At 44.6% G+C, this 18,638-nt stretch overlaps 1 protein-coding gene across 4 annotated transcripts in view; it reads right to left on the reverse strand.

The window, feature by feature from the left end:
- Positions 1-18,638, reverse strand: part of GRIK4 (glutamate ionotropic receptor kainate type subunit 4) — a 457,517-nt gene that overhangs the window by 177,045 nt on the left and 261,834 nt on the right. For all 4 annotated transcript variants that reach the window (XM_083588425.1, XM_083588423.1, XM_083588424.1 and 1 more), the window contains exon 3: positions 3,143-3,307. In XM_083588425.1, the coding sequence (XP_083444551.1) occupies positions 3,143-3,307 (165 nt within the window). The remainder of the gene's footprint in view (positions 1-3,142; positions 3,308-18,638) is intronic.

An 18,638-nucleotide genomic window follows, 5' to 3' on the forward strand; every position in this document is an offset into this window, starting at 1 on the left:
TGACAATGGTATTAAAGAGATGTTTGAAAGCCTCGCAGCCATAGGTTAAAGTATCTAAATGGCTTCTATTAATATTGTATGCCATAACAAGCAATTGCACAGAGCCAAAGGTGAAAAGGCAGGCAAAACCTGAGCACTAGCAAATCCTTAAATTTATGGAGCCTATTTCTTAGATGACCTAAAAGCTGGAAGGGTGGGGGAGAGGCAAGCAGAGGGTGGTCTGGGAATCTTGCTTTTATCCAATTCCTCATCTTTTGAGTGCTCTTCCGCTTGGTGAGTGGAAATATTAACACTGCCTCTCCAAAGTCTGGGATGTCACTAAAGTATGAAAGGAGCTTTCAGGCATCAGGGACAGACAGGGCAGTCTACCGTAAAAAAAAAGCTTCTGTTTCCAAACCACTGAATGCCAACTTTGCAGGACTTGAGGACTTCTTGCCTGAAGTTCCACACTCCGAATGTTAAGAACTGGTTGAAGTTTTGAATATGAGCTGATTTCAGCATGAGTTGATTCCATAACATTGAGGATTTTGGGTCCCGTAAACCATGGTCTTCCACACTCTGTGCAATGAACTCTGATGGCTACCTCAATATGTTCTAGTATCCATGAGCTTAAAGGTAAAGGTACCCCTGACCATTAGGTCCAGTCGCGGACGACTCTGGGGTTGCGGTGCTCATCTCGCTCTATAGGCCGAGAGAGCTGGCATTTGTCCGCAGACAGCTTCCAAGTCATGTGGCCAGCATGACTAAGCCGCTTCTGGTGAACCAGAGCAGCGCACAGAAATGCCGTTTACCTTCCTGCTGGAGCGGTACCTATTTATCTACTTGCACTTGACATGCTTTCAAACTGCTAGGTTGGCAGGAACAGGGACCGAACAACGGAGCTCACCCCACTGCAGGGATTCGAACCGCCAAACTTCTGATCAGCAAGCCCTAGGCCCTGTGGTTCAGACCACAGCACCATCTGTGTCCTTAGACAGCTTTAAAAAGGAACCTCTGAACATAGGGTTACTATTTATAGGGTGAGCTAAGAGACAGGTGGGGAACTTTTTGCAAATGCCTTTATCAGCTGCCCAATCATCTGCTTTGGGCATTTTTGGGGCGTGGTGGTGGGGTGGTGGGACAGGTTGCAAAAAGGAAGTAAGTGAAAGTGTTTGGCTAATCATAATATGAGCAGGAAGCATTGCCCTCCCTTTCCATTTCCCTTGGCCTAATGACAGTTCATTATGCATTCAGATCCTGCTAGCTATATGGCACTGTAGCATCAACACAGTTAGGTGGTCCCTGACTGGCTGGGATCTCTTGGAGAAGGAGAAAGAAGGGCAGGAACTGGAGAGGGAAATGTCAAAGCAGCAGATAAGAGGGGATGCGACAGCTGTCAATAGCAGCGCAAAAGATACTGCTTGAAGGGGGAGCAATTTGGTCTGCGCAAAAGTTCCCCATGTGCCCTTCAAAAAAAGTTGGTGGGCACACATTCAGAGCAGCAGTATTCACTTAATTGCCATAGCTAATAGCTCATGCTAGAGCCCACTTCTGTGGATTTCTGTCATCCTTGTTTTCTGGATTCACAGCAGGCAGTATTTTATATATATTTCACGCCTGGCAATGCTAAAAGCTAACTTTAAACAACAACACGAAAGCTGAGATTCATGTGCTTTAAATGTGCTAAAACCAGAGAAATCCTGTAAATGTGATGAGTCTATGTGTGGGAATTCCAAGAAGAGAATCGCCCGGATTATAAGGCATGAGACCCAAGAGGTATTGCAAACATTCGCGCCTTTATAACGAGGCGCAAAGTGGTGTTTACAGCGTGTTAATTGATAAATGCTAGCTAATGTATTTTAATACCCTAACCAATGTTCCTGCTCTGGAAGTGCCCCGTGCAGCAAGCCAGGAGCATGATGGAAATTTTACGGTCTTTACTCACGTGTGCTTCATAAATTGAGAGAGGGGCTCAGCATCAGGAGCACAGCCATCCTGCTAGGCCATTATCAAACCCCATTACACACTTTAGGTAATTATCACAGGCCAATGTCTTGAGGGCACTGTCACAGCTAAAGAGACATGCAGTGTTACTAATGTGAGTCCTGATCTTCTTGGAGCCTACAATCAAGCACAACGCTTACTATTTGTGAGTAATCCCATTGGTTCCAATTAGATTGCTTGTGGCAATAAGGATGCAGAGGAGCGTCTCTTTCTGAATGCAATGCATAGGAGGGACCATGAATCATAGAACTGTAGAGTTGGAAGGGACCCCAGGGGTCATCAAGCCCAACCCCAATGTCTCACAGGAACAAGACAAGAACAAAACTGAGCTGCATTCATACCACACATTCAAAGCACTGTGATACCACTCCAAACAGTCATGGTTTCTGTTATGTACTGAGTTGAATAGGATCCAAAATGCAGCAGTCCGATTGGTCCTAGAACAATAGGATTCAGAATGCAGCAGTCTGACTGGTCCTAGAACAACAGACTTCAGAATGCAGCAGTCTGATTGGTCCACAGGAGCCACCCAATCCAGCTCCAGGTGGAAGTGAATCTGCAACCTGATTGGCCTACAGGAGAATCCTGGAATCAGCCAATCACGTGGGGCCCATTGTGTAAATAATGTCTATAAAGCAGACATTCTGGGGGAAATTCCATTCCTCCTTACCACTATGAGCTGAATAAAGAGCATGAAATCCACTCTCGATTCCGAGTATATTTCAGTTCCCTTGCAAAGTATTCCAGGAGCTGTAGTTTAAGGGGCTGAGAGTTGTTAGGAGTCTCCTCACAGAGCTACAATTCACAGAGTGCTTAGCAATCTCTCTCCACATGGAACTCTTTTCCCTAGTTCTTTATCCAAGCAGGAACTGAGAACAAGGGTGGTGTGGTGTTCAAATCTGCCATGAAGCTCACTGGATGACCCTGGACCAGTCAATACCTTTTAGTCTAACCTGCCTCACAGGATTGTCATGAGAATAAATGGGAAAGGGGGGGCCATGAGTTTGCAACAGAAAACCACAGAAACAGCAGTAAGACATCTGCACAAAGGTAGGATCTCTAGTTCAGAAGCTGGCACTTCCAGTTATTACTATTATTGTTATTACTTCTTAGAAATTGAGCACTGCTCACAAAACCCAGGTCCCAGAGACATACATACTGGTCTCGGCTGTTTCATATTCGCTGTCTCTCAGCAGCTCGAAAATGTCCACCTCCACTTTGGCTTTCCCCACCCGCTCCGGAGCTCGATTTATCCGATTCTTGGCCAGGGTGATAGAGAGCCGTTCGCCTCTGCTGCACTCCATCGGGTCGTCCAAAATGGCGGCTGCAAAACAAACAAAGAAACAAACCCATAACAGATGGAAGGTGAGTGGGAAAGGGCATAAAAATGGAGGCTGCAAGCAAGTGGATCAGTAACCACACATTTCAAGATGGCAACATGAGAGGAGGGTTGTTTTTCTTCTTCTTCTTCTGTGGCCTGAATAAGAAGGCTGCTTTCAAGGCAGGTCCTATACAAATCCAATCTGTCCACTCAAATTGTTGCATTGCAGCAGAGAAAGAAATGCTGCGTTTTGCTTGCTTGTAGAAAGGTTTTTTGTTTTGTTGTTTTTTGTTTTGCTTTTTTTAAAAAAACCAGAAGGCGTTTAACATCAATCTCAATATTCAGCGATGTGCCAGGAAGAAGTCTGCAGTACTGTTTGTCAATTCTTGTTAATAAAATATGTTGCTCTTAACTATTCAATTTTAGCAAGTGAAGGGGGTCAAGAAGAGCCTTTTTGATTCATGAATTATTCTTTTCTGTGTGTGCCCTCAAACCCTCACTTCCTCTGGCACTAATAAGGACTAAGTTGCCCTATGGTGGAATGGAACAAGCAAAGGGGTCTGTAGCTACACCATCTGAGGCTTCTGGGGGCACAACAGCTGAAAAGTGCCTAGGGAAAGGGGGGCGAGGAAGAGGCAGGAAAGGAGGGAGCAGTAGCCTGAGAAGATAGCAAGGGGCTAGGAATGAAGCCTTGGACAAGAAGGCTCAGAGGAATGTGAGCAAACAAGAGACATGAAACAGAGACTTGTAGAGTTGCAAGGGACCCTGAGGACCATCCAATCCAAACCCCTACAATGCAGGAATCACTGCTAAAGAATCCCTGACACATAGCCATCCAACCTCTCTTTAAAAACCTCCAAGGAAGGAGAGTCCCCCACCTTCTGAGGCAGCCTGTTCCACTGTCAAACAACTCTTACTCTCAGAAAGTTCTTCCTAATGTTTAGTTGGAATCACCTTTCTTGACAGGTCTTCAGATATGGATATCATATCACCTCTCAGTCTTCTCTTCTCCAGGCTAGCCATACTCAGCTCCCTCAACTGTTCCTTATAATCCTTGGTTTCCAGACCCTTGATCATCTTGGTTGCCCTCCTCTGAACACATTCCAGTTTGTCAACATCCTTCTTAAATTGTGCTGCCCCCCAAACCGGACACAGTACTTCTGATCAAGGCAGAACAGAGTGGCACTATTACTTCTCTTGATCTGGACACTATACTTCTGTTGAGGCATCCTAGAACAGCATTAACTGTTAACAGTTAACAGTTGACTCATGTTAAACTTGTGGCTTAAGAAGTGGAAGGAAGAATTATTTGGACAAGGGACTACAGTGGTACAGGAACACAGGGAACTGCCTTATTCTGAGTCACACCAATGGTTCCATCTAGCTTCAACTGGGAGTGGGACTCCAAGATTTCAGAGAGGAGAGATGGCAGGAGATGCTGGGACCTTCTGCATGAAAAGCAAGTGTTCTACCATAGGGCTACAACCCTTCCCCAAAGGTATGGAAGGATAAAGTTCACATCTTATAGGAAGCTGCCTGATACCAAGTAAGACCATCAGTTCATCTGAAGGAGCTTACAAGTGAGCCAGGTCAACCACAGGGCAGGTACGCACATGGGAGGCAGGGAATTAGCTTTTTATTAGCAGAAAATAACAACACAGCAGAGTCCTCTGGCTCCCCTTAATCCAGTTGAGACATTGCTGAAACTGACCAGAAGAAGAATCTTTATTTGCATCAGCCACTAGCCATAGCAAGAAAATAAAATAAAATATACTGGAGATAGAGGTAAAAGCGTAACTATACAAAATACATTCTGGAGGTTTACATCAATAAATAATAAATCTTATTTTAATTGTCCCTGCTAAAAAAATTGCAGTTTTTGCTGTCACCTGATTATCTTGATCTGCTAAAAGAAAGGACACAGTAGCAATGGTTGAGCGACCTGGTATGGATAGTAATAGAGGGGTAATAACCTCACCCCTCCAATCTTTATAAAGAGTGCAAGCTAGAAGCACATGAACCACTGATTCAATACAGCCGTCTCCACATGGACATGACTGTTTTTCCAGCAGAATTTTTTGAAATTGACCCTCAAGTACAGCTGAAGGCATGATATTCAATCTTGCGCAAGTGAAAGCGCGTCTGTATTTTGGAATTGTTAAATTTTGCAAAGTGGTTGCCAACGTGTCAAAATAACTAGGTGGAAAATATTCATTCCATGTACAAAATTTCCTCATCATGGCCAAATTATTCTGTCTCTCAATATCATATAGGCACTGTCTAATTAAATTATTTGCTTTACTGAAGCCCAATGTTAATAGCTGTTGTAGTGATAAACCAGAAAAGTAAAACTTTTGGTTGACAATTTTAGTCCAAGTGCCCTCATGGCAATCTTGCGATACTAAGGGTAGTAGACCGGTGGGGTTTAAATTTAGCCGAAGCCAATAATTAAATGTCCTACACCAAATCCGTAATTTAACAGAGGGGAGATTAGCCTCCAAGCGCAATGAAGCATTTGGAACACTGGATGGAACAGAAAAAAATTGCCTTAGGAACTTAAGATTGAACAGCTTCTGTAGTTCCAAGGTGAGCGCCTGTCCAAATCTGAGCCCCATATAATAACTGTGCTAGGGGTTTAGCTTTACACACTTCAAGTGCTGATGAGATATGACTGCCACCTTTCATATGGAAAAAGCGTGTCAGAATTTTGGCACTGTGAGATGCTTTTTCCTTTGCATATTTCTGATGTCTCCTCATGACCCTGTTGACTGAAAAATAAGGCTGGGTTATTGAAAGACTTGAACTTGCTCAGTCAACTGATTATCCATATACCATCTATGGTCCCTATAGTTCCTTGAAAACACCATGACTTTAGTCTGAAACTGACCACTTGCCCCTCTTGTGTCTACCTCTGGATCCCTCCAAAGGCTGCAAAGAGGGGTTGGGCTCCCCCTCTGAGCCTCTATGACCCACTGCTCAGCAATGTGTAGGACTCTCCTTGATTGGGGTGTCAGAGGGGGACAGGAGCCACCAGGACTGGGGCTGTCCTGCTTCTGGGAAGCTAGGACAACCTCTGACTCCTCTCAGCCTGAGTCTGCGTTCACACTGTGACTCTCAGCCTCTAACCCTCTCCTGAAAGACTCTCTTTCTCCTGACCAACCCCTTGATTGCTCAAACCCCTTGATTCTAGCACCTCCCAGCTCATCCCTTCTGCGGACTGCTCTTCAGTGTCCCACCACCAGGATCTGGGATCTCAACACATCGTCTTCTGTGTCCTCCCTGGGGAGCTCTTGGGTGGGCAGCTCCCACCACTCTTCCTCATCCAGCTGGTTCCTGACGGTCCATCTAGTTTAGTATCACCGGCACTGACTGGCAGCAGCTCTCGATGGCTTCAGAGAGGAACACACACACACACACACACACAGCCCTACCTGGAGATACTAGGGATTGAACCTTGGGCTGTCTGCATGCAAAGCATGCGCTCTGTCACTGAGCTATGGTCCTTCCTCGTAAATTGGAAACCATCAGTTAGATACAGGAGGCTTTTCGCACCCAGCCAGCCACACAGAAACGCCTTTCCCTGCAGAGTGCAGCTTCTGAAGTCTGTGAACATCACAGCCATTACAGGAAAGGACAATCACCTGCATCTTGCTCACTCAGCAGGTGCCTTTGCTTTGGGCCCATCTGACTCTGTGAGACAGAGCCTGCAAGAAGCTACCCCTTCCCAATTCATTCACTCATTCATTCATTCACTAGTCTCATATACTTAGAAGTGTAGGGAAGAGGTAATGAACTCCTGTCCTAAGACCTGTTCCCAAAATGCTCCTCCCACCACTTTAAAAACCTTAGGGGATGAAGAACCACCTGAAAAGACTTAAGGCATTGCTTCTTCTTCTTCTTCTTCTTCTTCTTCTTCTTCTTCTTCTTCTTCTTCTTCTTCTTCTTCCTTACTTATACCCTACCCATCTGGCCAGGCCTCCCCAGCCACTCTGGGCAGCTTCCAACAGCATATTAAAAACACAATAAAGCACCAAACATTAAAAACTTCCCTAAACTTGGCTGCCTTCAGATGTATTCTAAAAGCCAGATACTTGTTTATTTCCTTGGCATCTGGTGGGAAGGCGTTCCACAGGGCGGGAGCCACTACCGAGAAGGCCCTCTGCCTGGTTCCCTGTAACCTCACTTCTCTCAGTGTGGGAACTGCCAGAAGGACCTCAGAGCTGGACCTCAGTGTCCGGGCAGAACAATGACGTCCCAATATTAAGCCCACATCAGCATTATACATTTAAAGCAGGATCATGCCATATTAGACAGTCATGGGTTTCCCCCAAAGTATCCTGGGAATTGTAGTTTGTTAAGGGTGCAGAGCATTGTTATGAGACCACATTCCCCCAAAGCTACAACTCCCAGATTTTGCTGGGATGTGGGATTGATTGGTAAACCACTCTGAGAATTGTAGCTCTGTGAGGTGGCAGAGGGATTCCTTAACAATGCTCAGCACCCTTAACAAACGACGCTTCCTGGGATTTTGGGGGGAAACCTACCATATTTTTTGCTCTATAAGACTCACTTTTTCCCTCCTAAAAAGTAAGGGGAAATGTGTGTGCGTCTTATGGGGCAAATGCAGGCTGCGCAGCTATCCCAGAAGCCAGAACAGCAAGAGGGATTGCTGCTTTCACTGTGCAGCGATCCCTCTTGCTGTTCTGGCTTCTAAGATTCAGAATATTTTTTTTCTTGTTTTCCTCCTCCAAAAACTAGGTGCGTCTTGTGGTCTGGTGCATCTTATAGAGTGAAAAATACGGTACTTTACATGTATAGTTGAAGATGGAGCCCAAGTGAAGGAGAAGGTCCCAGAGGTCTACCCTGGGAGAGCATGGATAAATCAAGCAACTGGCATGCCTGTTTTTATACCAGACTGTAGAGTTTTTCAATGCGATGCAAAAATAACCTCAGCATAGTTGTCATGAAGCTTCCACTAAGTGACTTTTTTAAAAAATAAATTGAATGGTTTGAACTTTACTGCAGAAATGAACAACCAGAGGAGTAGGGGGTTTTTTTTTGTCCCTTACAGATTTTGACTGAAAGTATCTTTATAGAACAGAGCAGGAAAGTGGGCAGAGTTAAGTGGTTCATTTAGGTGGGTGGGCCCAGTGGTGGTGTTTTGAATTCTTTTATCATTTTTGCAGGAAAGCCTCCGCTGGTCCCTGGTTACACCAAGCTCTGCTTAATCACTGTAGCTTAAAAGGTAAAAAAAACCCACCCCAACCCTAAAGTGCTAGGACTCCACATGAAGGAATAAACACAACAGTGAAAGAGGAGCTGGTGGTATAAAATAGCATCTTTTCCCTTGCAAGTACACACATATCTCCCATTAAATTTAACAGGATTGGCATGGATGAATTGAGAGACGGCGAGATAAATTAGACAGATAATGCACACTCTGTTTCCTGAGCCGCTATTCATGCACATCCATTCTCTGAAACCCGGCACCAACATCACAGAACGCTAGCTCCTGGGCCACCGGCGTGCTTGCAAAGCTTTTCAAGGCAGCACAAGAATGCACAGCTATCTACTAATGAGAAGAAGAAGAAAAACCTCAAACCCATTTTAATACATATGCACACAATTCCTGGGCATGCCATGTAATTTTTGAAAAATGCAGAGGAAATTTGCTGTCTCCGCCAGGACTTTTCAAGACTAAATTTCATGCTGCGTGACTTTGCAAAGTGCCCTGGGGAGGGGTTGTTTTGCAGAAGAGAAATTGGGGCGGGGGCGGGAGGGGACAGTGCTTAACCCATTTGTTGTAGCCTCTCCCTCCCCAATTGTGTTTTTTAAGCCTGTGCCTGTGTGGGTTAAACTTGGCTCTTGTAACATTAAGGGGTGAATCAAAGGAGTACTGCACACTACCCAAATATTTCCCATTACGCTGTTCATTTCCCCTGGTTTTCGTCATTTGCATGTGTAATGTGTATCACCAAATCCTTGCTCCTCCAATAATGGCTTTTGCCACCCTTTTGCTTCCCAAAGTAGCATTTAGAGAGTTGCACCTGGTACCACTAATGGTGGTTAAAAGCAGCTGAGAAAAGGTGGAGGAGTCTCAGGAAAAGTTTGACCGGCGTTCGTTTTGTGGGTATTTTCTGCAACATGCCATTGATGCAATCATAGTAGTGGATTAATACTGGGCGCATCGTTCTGTTTTATTAGTTGTTCTGCAATGCTTTCCTTGTGTTACCACATCTTTGCTGTTTGGAGGGGCAGCCTTGTGCAACACTGCAGCAAAAACAGAACATACATACACACCAGTGGAGTATTTGCGGTCTGAAAAGTTGCAGGATTTTAGCAAAAAATGATGGGACGTGCACCTATTTACCAAGGAAAACAATACGACTACCCCAGAACTTTGGCAGACACAGAAATGCCATCATGTATAAGCACCCTAATGATATTATGAGCACAAACGATCATGACTGCTCAATTAAAAGGATGTCTGGAGGCACCTGAAGTTTCTTAACTGTACTTTGGGAACCTGCAAAACTCCATTTGACCAGAGATGATATGCAGGAACACAGGAATCTGCCTTTTACTTTTTTAAAAAATAATATTTATTAAAGTTTCAAAGAATTACAAAAGTAAAAAGAAAAAGAAAACAGAAAATACAAAATACAAAGAAAAATAAAAACAATTAAAAACAAATCAATCTTTCCATATCTTATCTTTCATTTACTTGTTTCCCTGACCTCCTCACACCTCCCTTTTTTGTATTCTAATTCAGTTAGTTATTTCAGCAAATCCTTTCCATTTTTGCTTTTATCTTAATAATTTATCTTAATATATTGTTTCTTTACATTCTCACCTATTCTTAATCCAATTTCACTTAATTCTATAACATTACTGCTAAAACCACATAACTTCATTCCAGCATCCTTCTAACATTCCTTAATTTTACAATGTTTCTGTAAATAGTCTTTAAATTTCCTCCAATCTTCTTCTACCGACTCTTCTCCCTGGTCTCGGATTCTGTCAGTCATTTCCGCCAGTTCCATGTAGTCCATCAACTTCATCTGCCATTCTTCCCGGGTGGGTAAATCTTGTGTCTTCCAATACTTTGCGATGAGTATTCTTGCTGCTGTTGTTGCATACATAAAGAAAGTTCTATCCTTCTTTGGCACCCATTGGCTGACCATGCCCAGGAGAAAGGCCTCTGGTTTCTTCAAGAAGGTATATTTAAATACCTTTTTCATTTCATTATAGAACCCAGAACCCAGAAAGCCTTAATCCTTGGGCACGTCCACCAAAGGTGAAAGAATGTACCTTCAGTCTCTTTACATTTCCAACATTTATTATCAGGCAAATGATATATTTTTGCGAGCTTGACTGGTGTCATGTACCACCTGTATATCATTTTCATAATGTTCTCTCTTAAGGCATTACATGCCGTGAACTTCATACCTGTGGTCCATAACTGTTCCCAGTCAGCCAGCATAATGTTGTGTCCCACATCTTGTGCCCATTTAATTATAGCAGATTTCACAGTTTCATCCTAGGAATCTGCCTTTTACTGAGTCAGACCATAGATCCATCTAGCTTAGTATTGTCTACACTGACTGGCAGCAGCACTCCAAGGTTTCAGGCAGGGAGCGTCTCTCAGCCCTACCTGGAGATGCTGGGGATTGAATTTGGGTTCTTCTGCATGCAAGGCAGATATTCTGTCATTAAGCTATAGCCCTTCTATAAGAGAAGCAAAAAATGAGTGTGTATACCAGGCTTCCTCAACCTTGGCCCTCCAGATGTTTTGAGACTACAATTCCCATCATCCCTGGCCGCTGGTCCTGCTAGCTAGGGATCATGGGAGTTGTAGGCCAAAAACATCTGGAGGGCCGAGTTTGAGGAAGCCTGGTGTACACCGTAGGCAGTCATAAAAAGGTAAAGAAAAAGAACCCTGACAGTTAAGTCCAGTCACGGACGACTCTGGGGTTGCGGCGCTCATCTTGCTTTACTGGCCGAGGGAGCTGGCGTTTGTCCACAGACAGTTTTTTCCAGGTCATATGGCCAGCATGACTAAGCCGCTTCTGGTGAAACCAGAGCAGTGCACGGAAACGCCATTTACCTTTCCACCGGAGCGGTACCTATTTATCTACTTGCACTTTTTGGCGTGCTTTTGAACTGCTAGGTTGGCAGTAGCAGGGACCGAACAACGGGAGCTCACCCCATTGTAGGGATTTGAACCGCCGACCTTCTGATTGGCAAGCCCTAGGCTCAGTGGTTTAGACCACAGCGCCAGCCGCGTCATAGACTCTACCATAATTGGGTTGTATCCAATGCTAGCTCTACTCAGAGTTGACCCACTGGAGTTAATGAAAACAGTAAACGTTGGTTCATTAATTTGAACAAGTCTACTCTGAGCAGAACCTAGCTGGATACAAACCTCATGACAGCACAGGCATTGGATGCCAGAGGCACCTGGTTGAATCCTTGACATCTCCATTAAAAGAATCTCAGGGCAGGGAAACCCACTTTGCCTGAGAAGAATCTGGAGATCCATTGTCTATGGTGTGGGCAACCCTGAGCCGGGGAGCCTTCTTCAGCATAAAGCAACTTTGTATGTTCATAAGGGCTGTCACAGCCATGTAGAAAAATGACCAGAGGGCTCTTGATTGGACTAGGGAAGGCAGCCTTTTTGGACAGCTTCTGAAAAGCTGCCATCTGCTTTGGACAGAGTGCCCAGAATCAAAGAGATAGATTGAAGAGGAGACGCAGGGCGTGCTAAGGTTTCCAGTCAGTCCTCTCCGCCACCCCCCACCTTCTTAAGGTCTCAAAAAATAATAATTTCTGGCCTTGTTACAATTAATGCCCGGAATGAAGGTTAAGAAAGAAGGCCCCTTAGCTATTAAATCAATTGCTGCATTAAGTTATGGGCATGAAAAACATTGGCTAAAATAGAATAGGGGGAAAGGCTGTAGCTCAGCTGTAGAGCTTTGCATGCAGAAGGTCCCAGGCAGTGCTGTCTTAAGCATATGTGGTGCTGGGATGCAAAGATCCACCTGGCGCCCAGCCCAGCCCAGCTCAGCCCAGGGCAACAAACCAGCCCGAGGCATCAGCGTCTGCAGCTGAGTGAAGCCGGGCACCTCATGGTGTACCTCATTCACAGTATTGAGGAAAAGAACCACCAGTAATGTTTCCCTGTTCACCTAAAAACAATGATGATACAGTGGTACCTCTGGATGCGAATGGGATCCGTTCCGGAGCCCTGTTCGCATCCTGAAGTGAACGCAACCCGCGTCTGCACGTCTGCATGTGCGCAGGTCGCTATTCGCCGCTTCCGTGCATGCGTGTGATGTCATTTTGAGCAGCTGCGCATGCGCGAGCGGTGATACCTGGAAGTAACACACTCCATTACTTCCGGGTTGCTGCGGAGCACAACCCGAAAATGCTTAACCTGAAGCTACTTGAGGTATGACTGTATGTCAAGAAGAATTATGGGATATTCTCACTCAGGAAGAGCTCTGCAGCATCAGACTAAGAGCTGATCTAGTCAAGAAGAAGAAGAAGAAGAAGAAGAGGAGGAGGAGGAGTTTGGATTTGTTATCCTGCTTTATCACTACCCGAAGGAGTCTCAAAGCAGCTAACATTCTCCTTTCCCTTCCTCCCCCACAACAAACACTCTGTGAGGTGAGTGTGGCTGAGAGACTTCAGAGAAGTGTGACTACTCCAAGGTCACCCAGCAGCTGCATATGGAGGAGCGGGGAAGGGAACCCGGTTCACTGGATTAGGAGTCTACCACTCTTAACCACTACACCACACTGGCTCTCTAGTCAAGCATTTAGTTCCTACAGTGACCATCCCAGGTGTTTATGGGAAGCCCTTGTGCAGGACATGAGCACCATAGCCCTCTCTCTGTCATTCCCCAGTAACTCATATTCTGGCTGCATGCACACCAAACGTTTAAAGCACTTCTGAAGCACCCACCCACCCAAAAAGAATCCTGTTAACTGTAGTCTGCACATCAGAGCAGCAGTTTCAAGCATCCTTCAGCTCCCAGGATTCTTGTAGTGCGTGCGCACTTTAAATGTGCCTTGAAGTATGGTGTGCACACAGTCTCAGAGTCATGCTGCCTCCGGCACTGGAGATCATGGAATTGTGGAGTTGGAAGGGAACTCAAGAGTCATCTACTGCATCTACTGCAAGTCATCTATGCAATGCAGGAATCTCAACTAAAGCATCCATGACAGATGGCCATCCACCCCCTGCTTAAAAACCTCCAAAGGACTTTTGTTTTCCTCGAATTCTTGGGCAGTGCTTGGCACTTCTCACTTGGAAATACTTAAATCTAGTTCTGCATCACATACCAGATACTCTAGGAAGCCCACAACCATGACAAGACAGCCACCCCAGCAACTGGAATTCATATATATACTGCCTACGAAACACAGAGGTTTCTAGGTAGCTGTTACAGCTAATAGCCACAACAGACCTTTCATGAACATGTCACACACATCCTGTTAACATCATCTAAGTCCGTAGCTATCATCACATCATGTGGCAACAAATTTCATAGTTTAACTATGTACCACAGGAGCAGATATTGTGGCACACCCCATATTATGTTGTTGGAGTACAATTCCCATCAGCTCCTACCAGCCCCGATATCCAATGGCTTGGGTTGGTGGGAGTTGTAGTTCGACAACATCTGGATTGTAAGGGTGAATAAATTTGTGCCTATGAATCTCCCACCATCGTGCTTCATTGAATGACTAGTGTTACGGAAGATGCGCAATGACAAGTCCTCAGTTACGCACATTAATGACAATGGTTCTACTCTGAATAAAACTTAGCTGAATGCCTCCTGATATACTTTTTGAATGAGCCAGCAGCATCCATTCAACTAGCAGTCATAAACTGTGCAGTAATTTAGAGGAATCTGGTGACTATTATCAAACTTCTCTACTCAAAAGTACACAAAACGCTGGACAATAAAGTCAAACAAAACCAATGATCCAAAAACAAAAGGAAACATATCACAGCAGTGGCAGCAGCAGCGACAACAACTTTGTTTGACAACCCCAGGGAAAATTCTCTCTGTAAAACCAGCTGCTTTTAAATTAAGTCACGAAAATATTGTTGTTGTGGTGGTTATTTACTATTTTGACACAGTGCCACCATCTATGCACATTATGCTTTACAAAGAGGACAGCCTAAACTTTGGCATGGGAAAGATAACAGTAGAAATGGAAATGGAAACAGGAAGAACTCAAGAAGCCTATGAGTTAGTTTCAGTGGTGTGTGCTTATGGCTTGTTGCTCTTGGCCAAGTCTTGGCCAACTTGGTGTCCTCCTCAGGATGTTGTGGGCTATAATATCCCCCAGTTCCAGACATCCGGAGCACAGCAGGTTGGCAAATGCTGCTGTGGCATATGAGGCCTACAGTAAGGGGATCTGCCAAAGCCTTCATGGGATGTAGGATAATGTAATACAGCGGTACCTCGGGTCAATAACTTAATTCGTTCTGGAGGTCCGTTCTTAACCTGAAACTGTTCTTAACCTGAAGCACCACTTTAGCTAATGGGGCCTCCTGCTGCCGCCGCGCTGCTGGAGCGTGATTTCTGTTCTCATCCTGAAGTAAAGTTCTTAACCTGAGGTACTATTTCTGGGTTAGCAGAGTCTGTAACCTGAAGCGTCTGTAACCTGAGGTACCACTGTACAGGGTTTCCTGGGCAGGGGGCTCCAGAGAGCTGGTGCAACTGACAAGACATCCCTGCTCTGAGCCTCACCTTCAAAAAGAAGCATGCGAGAGATGTGGGTTCTTCAGGTATCACAGGACCCAGGCCATTGTGAGTCAGTGGCTAGAGTGCTGGCCCTGGCCCTGGGAGACCAGGGTTCAAATCCCCACTCAGCCATGGAGCCCACTGGCTGTCACCTTGTGCCAGTCACTCTCTCTTGGCCAAGCCTACCTCACAAGGTTGCTGTGAGGATAAAATGGGGAGGGGGAAAATTGCATATGCTACTTTGATCTCTTTGGAGAGAAGGTGGGATATAAATGTAATGATAATTTTTTAAAAAAAATACATTTAGGGATTTAGAGTGATGCATGGACCAACTCACAGATACTTCTGTATTAGATACATTATTCACTATTAAACACAATGATTACAGTGGTGCCTTGGTTCTCAAATGCCTTGGTACTCAAATAACTTGGAACCCAAACCCTGCAAACACAGAAGTAAGTGTTCCGGTTTGCGAACTTTCTTTGGAAGCCAAATGTGCTCCGTTTTGGGTCTTATGCTTCTGATTTGAGTGTTACACTTCCGTTTTGAGTGTTATGCTGAGGTCTATCGGTTTTTTGCTATTTATTTTGCATTTTTGTGGCTCTTTTTGTTTTGTTTTTGTGACTGTGTGGAAGCCAGTTCAGCTACTGATTGATTGATTGATTGATTGACTGCAGTACATTGTTTATTGCTTTCATTTTATGGATCAATGGTCTCGTTAGATAGTAAAATTCATGTTAAATTGCTGTTTTAGGGGTTGTTTTAAAAAGTCTGGAACGGATTAATCCATTTTGCATTACTTTCTATGGGAAAGTGCGCCTTGGTTTTGGAACATTTTGGTTTTGGAACGGACCTCCGGAACAGATTAAGTTTGAGAACCAAGATACCACTGTACTTCAGGTACCTCTGAATGCCAGTGGCTGGGAATCACAAGTGCTCAGGTCCTGACTTGTGAGTTTCCCGTGGGCATCTGGTTGGCCACTGTGAAAACCGGAAGTGGAAACAGATGAGCCACTACTGGCCTGACCCAGCGGCCAGGCTCTTCTTTATGTTCTGACTATCTCAACTAGCAGACAGGACCACAGCAGTGCAGAATTCCTTTGGAGAACCAGGCCAGGTAAATTCCAAAGCTCCCCAGCCTGCTTTGACTTTCTCTTTTAATGAGTGTTTAAATCTGACCAGAAGCAGCTAAGGAAGCATATGGAAGGGCTTCGCCATGCAGATGCCTTGGCAGGCGTCCTCCATCCTGGAGGCAATGCCGTCTTTTTTCCACTCTGTTTGCACACAAGTGCTATCATTAAGTGCAAAGCACGTGCGGTTAATCTTTGGCTCGTTATGAAATTGAGAAAAGGTTGAGCTTTCCTCTAAGGCCATGAATGTAGATCTCTGGATTTTAAGAAGTTAACAAGCATGGAGACTACATTTAATAAGAAAACGAAGGAAGGTGTGTGGGGCAGGGAGGAAGGCCAGGTAGAGTTGGAACCATTTTATGGATGCAAGTTCTGTACAGTTAACAGAAGCAGAAAGCAAGCGGCAAAGCTTCTCCAGGCATAGAGATAAAGCGGTGAGAAGAGGCTTGCCTGTTGCTGTTAAAGGCACAGAGTCTCTGTCTGTCAAACAATAAAGGTGGCAATGTAGTGACCACCCAGCACCAGGAATAAAGTGGTACCTCGGGTTAAGAACTTAATTTGTTCTGGAGGCCCGTTCTTAGCCTGAAACTGTTCTTAACCTGAAGTACCACTTTAGCTAATGGGGCTTCCCTCTGCCACCGTGCTGCCGCCAAATGATTTCTGTTCTCATCCTGAAGCAAAGCTCTTAACCCGAGGTACTATTTCTGGGTTAGTGGAGTCTGTAACCTGAAGAGTCTGTAACCTGAAGCATCTGTAACCCGAGGTACCACTGTACCACATATTTTTTCCAGGCCTGTTCTCGTGACTTGAATTGCAGCCAAACACATTAAGTGACACCGCATTAGGATCCACAGGCATTATGGGATATTAAAATGGCTGCTGTGCCCATCTGTCTAATGGGACTCGATGGGCCTGATCCAGTAGGCTCTTCCTCTGTTTGTTTGCGACTCCTCAGCAGAGAAATTGTTATGAAGGCAAGGTCAGGTAAGCTGAAGGTAAAAGTTTGGAAACTTGGCAAGGCACTCCCCATCCCACCTAGTAGATAGCAACCACATCTGCATAAAATAACTCCCTCATTACCTATTTTCTAATTATGCAGAAACCCAATTCCCTGAAGATTTATTTTGTAATTTTGTGCCATTAATATTTCTTTTACATATCCACAGGATTATTGTGAGGGTAGTTAGTTTTTACCAAATATTAATCCAGCCAGTGAATCAGAGTGGGTAATGAGATTGAACTGAGCTGTATTTATCATTATCACTGGCAGACTAAAAGGGTAATTTAATGTTTTAAAAGGTTGATTTTGAAAACTTTACGTCTGGGGAATACTTTGCCAAAACTGGCATAATAACAGCATAATTAAGAAGCGAATAAAATCTTTATTTAAATTCACTTTCATCTATTCTTGTCAGTAAAGTATGGAGACATGCATTAAATAAGTCTTTAATCCTTCCAAATTTGCAGGAAAACCTTTGAACTGTGTTAGCCACAAAATGGCTCTGTGGGCTCGATTGTCCTATTTTCTTTAAATTCCTTAATTTTCTTGGCTTCCCTGTGATGGGACGTGAGTGGGGGAAATGGTTCCTTTGATTGGAGTTCCTTGCAAGGTACATAGGCACCCATGTAATGACAGCACTGTTACACTCTGCTGTTATGGGCCTGTGACACTGGTGTCAGGAGGCTGTGATGGGTGACTTTAAAAGAGAATTGAAAAATTCACAGAGGATAAGGTTCTAAGTGGCTGCTAGTCATGATGGCTACGCTTCTGAGGACCAGTTGCTAGAAACCACAGGAGAAGACAATGCTCTTAAACTTGGGTGCTGCTTTCATGTCTCCCACAGACATCAGATTGGCCATTGTGGGAACAGGATGCTAGACTAGATAGGCTGTTGGCCTGATCCAGCAGGCTCTTCTTGTCTTCTTATTCAGCACAAGCTGAATGCTTTGGGAATCCTATTCAAAATTTGAAATCCAACTACCCCCTCCATTACTATCCTGTCTTCTCCCTAAAATCTGATGAGAAGGCTCTTCTCTGTGTCCCAACTGCGACTGAGACTAGATTGGTCAGGACACACAAGAAGGCCATTTCTGTAGCATGGGCCAGCCCTATTAGGGTTGCCATATTTCAAAAAGGGAAAAAACGAGGACACCCCAAAAGATGTTTAGTTTTTTTTAAGGAAGACTCCAAAAGTCGTTGAGTTTTGTTTTAGACAAACCCCAAAGTTGCTGAGCCAAAAAGTGTGATTTTTCTATTGACTTGCCAAAGATCCAGGACAAAGCGCCACTTTTTGGAAATCCCATCTGGTTGGCAAGGAATTGGGCAGTGGAGGTTGCTCCAGTAGGGCACTGTCCTAGAAACCTCAGCCTGCTTTTAGATAACCCCCAGCTTACAAGTCCAGCGAGTGGCACTTCATAGCAGCTTCCTCCTCCTTACTCTCAG

The sequence above is a fragment of the Podarcis filfolensis genome (genome assembly GCF_964270895.1).
Source record: "Podarcis filfolensis genome assembly, chromosome: 15".
NCBI lineage: Eukaryota > Metazoa > Chordata > Lepidosauria > Squamata > Lacertidae > Podarcis > Podarcis filfolensis.